Below are 6,000 nucleotides of genomic sequence, written 5' to 3'. Positions count from 1 at the left end.
TATCTCAGTCTTCAGACCCAAAGTAACCTGCATGCTACATGACCCGGAGTCTCATGTCGGATTCAGACGAGGGACAATTTGACAGAAAACTACTATGTTTTGGGAGTGTGGGAGACTCCTCCAGAGCCTGAAGAACATCTATTCAGATGTCGGCATTAAACAGACCTGAGCGAAGTATCTCCACACATTTTACCTTTCTCATAAAAAGTCATGAAGCACAACAAGAAAATAAGAGGGCATTTGTCATTTTATTGGTTGACTCTGGGCATTGTACCACAAGTTTGACAGCAACAGGCAAGGCTAGTGAATGAGTGGCAATACATTCTCTTCCTAGCCTGCAACCAAAGCACCAAAAATGGAGCTGTTTGACTACATTTGATAATCCAATTCCAAAAAGAACTGGCTGTTTCCTGTATTGTCCAGACTCTAGTAATACTCTATATGCAGTTCAGGGTTGTTCTAGGGGGCAGTGAGTATCACTTTTACATTAGAGGACTACAACATGCACATATTCCCCTTGGAGGTAAGCAACAAGTATACAAGGGAGACAGTAATGAGAAGAGACTGGCTTTCTGTGCCTATGATTGTACCTACAGCAGTTCATCAGTTTCTGTGGAAACATAACACATGCACGAGTGATACAGGTGGTGGGGATATGGCTGGGGCAGAGCACAAGAGACAATGGAACCAGCAGGATGGACAACGTGTGGCGTCTCAGCTCTGTACAGTCAGCTTCTGCTCTGTTAGCGAGGCCTGCTGGGCTACAGTTTTGTTCTCATGGCTCCGTAATTTCGATACAACATCCAGGAACGCCAGGCTTTGCACTTCCTTATGCAGTGGCTCTGTGAAAACAGCAACAAAAAAGAGAATATAAATGGGCTGCTTGTTACGTCTATGGGATGGGGAAACATTGTTTTACAAGTTTTGTGGATTTTATGGATTATTGACAAAATAATAACTTTGTAAAAGTGCCGGACTTTCAAAAAGCCTGTCAATCACTGCTTAATGTTTGCAGGCTTTTGTGCAAAACTACGCCCAGTCGGGCCTGCCAACACAGCAAAGTTGGTGTAAACATCAAGAGGCCTAAGCCTTGTGATATATCCTCTGTGGTGGTCTTTATCACATGCCACACCTTCCCCCACTTTGGCATAACTGTATGTCATAAGGTGCGGGTAGTTATGGTACCATGATGCACGGTTATGTCATAGCAGTCGCCCAAGCTCTTTCTTTTGCTTTTTCTCTTGCCGTTTCATACACACACACTCACTTTCACACAAACACACACACACACACACACCCTCTCTTACACACACACTCACTTTCACACAAACACACACACACACACACACCCTCTCTTACACACACACTCACCCTCTCTTACACACACTCACGCACACTCTCTCATGGTAAAATAATACCTACTGCCTACTTAGAAGCAAAATGAATACGAGACACTTTTGTATTTGTGGGGAAACAATATATATGTAAAATGCATAGCACTTACCGGAGCCCATAACAGCACAGATGAGAACCATAGAGTTGTACTTGATCTCTGGAGCACTTCTTTCGTCTGATAACAGTCTATGAAGAACCTGGACTAGCTTGGCACTCTCTAGCTCACATTCTGCAGTTTCTAGAGCAGAAGAGAGATGTAAGAGGGTAAGTAAAAATAGGACACGAGAACGGTTATTATTCACATGACAAAGTGCGGTACTGCACAGCACAAGACCCACTGGTTCTCCACATGAGAAAACTGTTATCCTGGTCTTTCCTTTTGTGGTTTCTCTAATATTTGTACATTACGTAAAATATCTAGCAACATTTTATAGAACCTCGTTTCGTGCATGATCCCACATGAAAAGTGGTCACCTGAAAGATGTCAGCCTGTGTTTAAATCACTCATAACACATAAAAATCATATTTATAATTTGCCCGAGGGATCTCCAACAAAATTTTCCCAGAAGCACCAAGATGTGATATGAGGACCAGCTGGATTTTTACAGTTGGGATACGAGTCATGACTTATTTTTCCAAATTTTTACGGATATCAAATTCGATATGCATCCAGACGTTTGTGGGGTTACTTGGATACTTTACTATGTAAAGTGTAACTAAACCTTAAACAAAATGTGATAAATTAACCATGTACCGTATATACTCGTGTATAAGCTGGGTTTTTCAGCACAAAAAATGTGCTGAAAAACGTCCCCTCGGCTTATACACGAGTCTATTACAAAAAAAAAAAAAACTTAAATACTCACCCTCCGATGTCGGCGCGGCTTCCCGATGTCCCCGATGTCAGCGTGTTCCGTCTTCTTTCTTCTCCGCGGCTCCTCTTCCGGCATGGATGCGGCCATGTTTTCTTCGTGGCCACGCATACTATGACGTCAGCAGCGGCCGCGTCATAGTATGCGCATGCTAGAAGAAAATATGGCCGCGTCCATGCCGGAAGAAAGAAGAGAGAAGAGGAGCCGTGGAGAAGAAAGAAGATGGGACGCGCTGACATCAGTAAGCCGCGCTGACATCGGAGGGTGAGTATTTAAGTTTATTTTTTTTAAGGGCCATGGGCGCAGGCTGCTGTATACTACTAGGGGCTTGCTGTATACTACTAGGGGCTTGCTGTATACTACTAGGGACTTGCTGTATACTACTAGGGACTTGCTGTATACTACTAGGGACTTGCTGTATACTACTAGGGACTTGCTGTATACTACTAGGGACTTGCTGTATACTACTAGGGGCTGCTGTATACTACTAGGGGCTTGCTGTATACTACTTGGGGCTTGCTGTATACTACTTGGGGCTTGCTGTATACTACTTGGGGCTTGCTGTATTCCCTGCCTCGGCTTATACTCGAGTCAGTAGTTTTTCCCAGTTTTTGGTGGTAAAATTGGGGGTCTCGGCTTGTACCCAGGTTGGCTTATACTCAAGTATATACGGTATATGCTAATAGAAAACTTTCTTTTTTTTTATAATTTCTTTTTATTGAATACAGGTAGAAAAAAAACGGAGATTTCACCAGACATTGACATGTCAAGTACAGAGGATCGCGAAGTTTCAGCACCATAGCAGCACACCAGAAGAAAAACACTGTATCAACAAGAGACAAACAAGTTCAACATGTCTTTATGTAAACTAATCTACATAAATAAACTCTGTATTCGCACCCGCTCCGCTAACCTGTTTTTTAAATTTAAGTTTGAAAACAGAAAGAGCAAAAGCAGAAAGACTTAGATAATCAGGCCCCGTTAGCCACAAGGGACCATTTAGGGCTCTAAGGGGTAGAAAGAAAAAATTAAATCAACAGTTAACTAAGAGTGAGGCAATAGCAAAAAGGGGGGTAAGGGGAAAAACAAGGGGGTGGGGGGAGTGTAGGTGGGATATAAGGGGTGGGAAAACCGAGGGAGGGAAGAGGAGGCAGAGCACTGTCAAATGAGGCGTGTAGTAATTCCAGAGTTAAAGCAGGTCTCTATATTCAGAAGACTATTTGAATTGAATCCAGGGTTGCCACGTTTTGTGGAACTTGTCATAGGTCCCATGGACAGAAGAAGTAAAATCTTCCATGTACATGAGATCGTTGACTTTTGCCACCCACATTGCCATGGTTGGTGGTACAGTTTGTTTCCAAGAAAGCTTTCTAATACACTTTCTTAACGAAACATGTTCATGTGTCCTTATACCCCCCATCCTTCTTCCCTATTTACCTGCTTCACGAGTACCATATGGCTATATGTGTTGGATTTGCCTTGTGCAGATAGTTGTGTACTGGAGTTAAGACATTGGCCAACTTTATATGGTTATATCTTTCCTATTTATAGGAATTGCTTTTTCTAGATGCCATAGTTCAAGAGATAGGAAACTTTGTAAAAGTACATGTAGGGCAGCATGGTGGCTTAGTGGTTAGCATTACAGCCTTCCAGCGCTGGGGACCAAGGTTCAAGAGTTTGTATGTTCTCTCCGTGTTTGCATGGGTTTTCTCCAGGTCCTCCCCCATTGGGACAGGGAATGATTTGGCAAGCTTTGTACACTATATAAATAAAGAATTATAGGATTCCTGGAAAAGTCATGCTTTATGTTTAGGGGGAAAGGGCTGTAAGGTAGCTTGGAGGCATGGTTTTTCTTATTCTACACTGGAAAACAAAACACATTTGCATATGTAACTGACAGAAACCCCAGCTCTGCTCCCAAGTAATGACAGATTGAGTTGAGATGTTGCTTGAGTTCCTCCTTTAGTGGCACTGAATACATCACAGCGGTCTAATGGCTATCTGCAGCAATAGACTGGAGCAGAATCATTGAGAGATCTGTGACATCATCTTTTGTCATTAGTGGATGCAATAATGGGGTTTGCTATAGAGGTGTTATAGTCTTTTGTAACACTGTCCATTTTGCCTGCGATGTAAATAAGGTGACAGTTGTTAAGAAACCTCTTAATAGCGCCTGTAGGTTATTTGGCCAGGGTAAAAATTGCAGGACAATGTACTGTTTATTTACTATAGATACTGACTTGAAACAATTTACCATATATACTTGAGTATAAGCCAAGATTTTCAGCAAATTTTTTGTGCTGAAAAAGCCCCACTTGGCTTATAATCAGGTATGTAAAAAATAAAAGTTTGTACTCACCCTCCGGTGCTAACCCTGGCATCCGCTTCTCCCCGCAGCACCTCCTCGGATTCCCAACCGGGCCAGCAGATGCCCGTCTGTTGGGTCTGCCGACACACAAACGATCAAGGGGCATAGACGTACATCTGCCGGCCCAGCTGAGAATCTGAAGAGTTGCTGTGGGGAGAAGAGAATTACGGGGGTCAGCGCCGGGGATGAGCACTAACATTATTATTTATACGGGGGCCCTCTGCGGGGCATTCCATTCACGGGGGCCCTCTGCGGGGCATTCCATTCACGGGGGCCCTCTGCGGGGCATTCCATTCACGGGGGCCCTCTGCGGGGCATTCCATTCACGGGGGCCCTCTGCGGGGCATTCCATTCACGGGGGCCCTCTGCGGGGCATTCCATTCACGGGGGCCCTCTGCGGGGCATTCCATTCACGGGGGCCCTCTGCGGGACATTCCATTCACGGGGGCCCTCTGCGGGACATTCCATTCACGGGGGCCCTCTGCGGGACATTCCATTCACGGGGGCCCTCTGCGGGACATTCCATTCACGGGGGCCCTCTGCGGGACATTCCATTCACGGGGGCCCTCTGCGGGACATTCCATTCACGGGGGCCCTCTGCGGGACATTCCATTCACGGGGGCCCTCTGCGGGACATTCCATTAATTTGAGGGGCTTCATTCATGAGGGGAGACCATTGGACATTTTATTGATGAGGAGAGACTACTGGACATTATATTAGAGAGTAGCGGCTGCATTTCCCACCCTAGGCTTATACTTAAGTCAATATGTTTTGCCAGTTTTGCATGGTAAAATTCGGTGCCTAGGATTATACTCAGGTCGGCTTATAATCGAGTATTGAGGGTAAACTACAATAATTCTTAAAAAAATATAAAAACCTCATTTTCTGATGTAAAGCATTTGCTTACATTTGTTCTTTTTTCTGCATAGACTATAATTAGTGGCTGTTCACTTGCTGTCTTATATATACCAATCACTGATAAATGCCACTGTCACATCACTTGTCAATTGACTATTATGGCTGACCAGTGTATGTATATCTTTTCAAGATATTCCTTCAACTGTATGTATATCTTTGTGACTTCCTAACAGCTTAACCTCTGCACAAGTCAGAGATTTGTGGAGATAGATCCTACCAAAGCAAGCACTGCATCAGCGAGTTAATAAGAGGAAGAAATATATCCTTTAAAATACTCACGTAATTCTAAAGCTGCTATTAATCCCAGGGCAACTAGTGCTTCATTCTGCATTATTACATGTTCGCTAGTTGCCATGGTGACTAAGTGCTTGATGCCACCACTTTCCACAATGGTTCTAATTACATCCTATGGCAAAGAGAAATCAAGTAATGAAAGAAAAATCGAC

The 6,000-nt window shown here is 43.9% G+C and overlaps 1 protein-coding gene across 2 annotated transcripts in view; it reads right to left on the bottom strand.

Annotated features, from left to right (window-relative positions):
- Nucleotides 1-229: 229 nt before the first annotated feature.
- RAP1GDS1 (Rap1 GTPase-GDP dissociation stimulator 1) overlaps nucleotides 230-6,000 on the bottom strand; it is an 82,414-nt gene continuing 76,643 nt past the window's right edge. For both annotated transcript variants that reach the window (XM_072118108.1, XM_072118098.1), the window contains 3 exons: nucleotides 5,834-5,960; nucleotides 1,505-1,633; nucleotides 230-842 (listed from right to left, as the gene is read on the bottom strand). In XM_072118108.1, coding sequence (XP_071974209.1) covers nucleotides 715-842; nucleotides 1,505-1,633; nucleotides 5,834-5,960 — 384 coding nt within the window. In that variant the 3' untranslated portion in view covers nucleotides 230-714. The remainder of the gene's footprint in view (nucleotides 843-1,504; nucleotides 1,634-5,833; nucleotides 5,961-6,000) is intronic.

This window comes from Engystomops pustulosus, chromosome 1 (assembly GCF_040894005.1).
Source record: "Engystomops pustulosus chromosome 1, aEngPut4.maternal, whole genome shotgun sequence".
NCBI classification, from domain to species: domain Eukaryota; kingdom Metazoa; phylum Chordata; class Amphibia; order Anura; family Leptodactylidae; genus Engystomops; species Engystomops pustulosus.
This window is presented reverse-complemented; position numbering and strand designations above follow the sequence as displayed.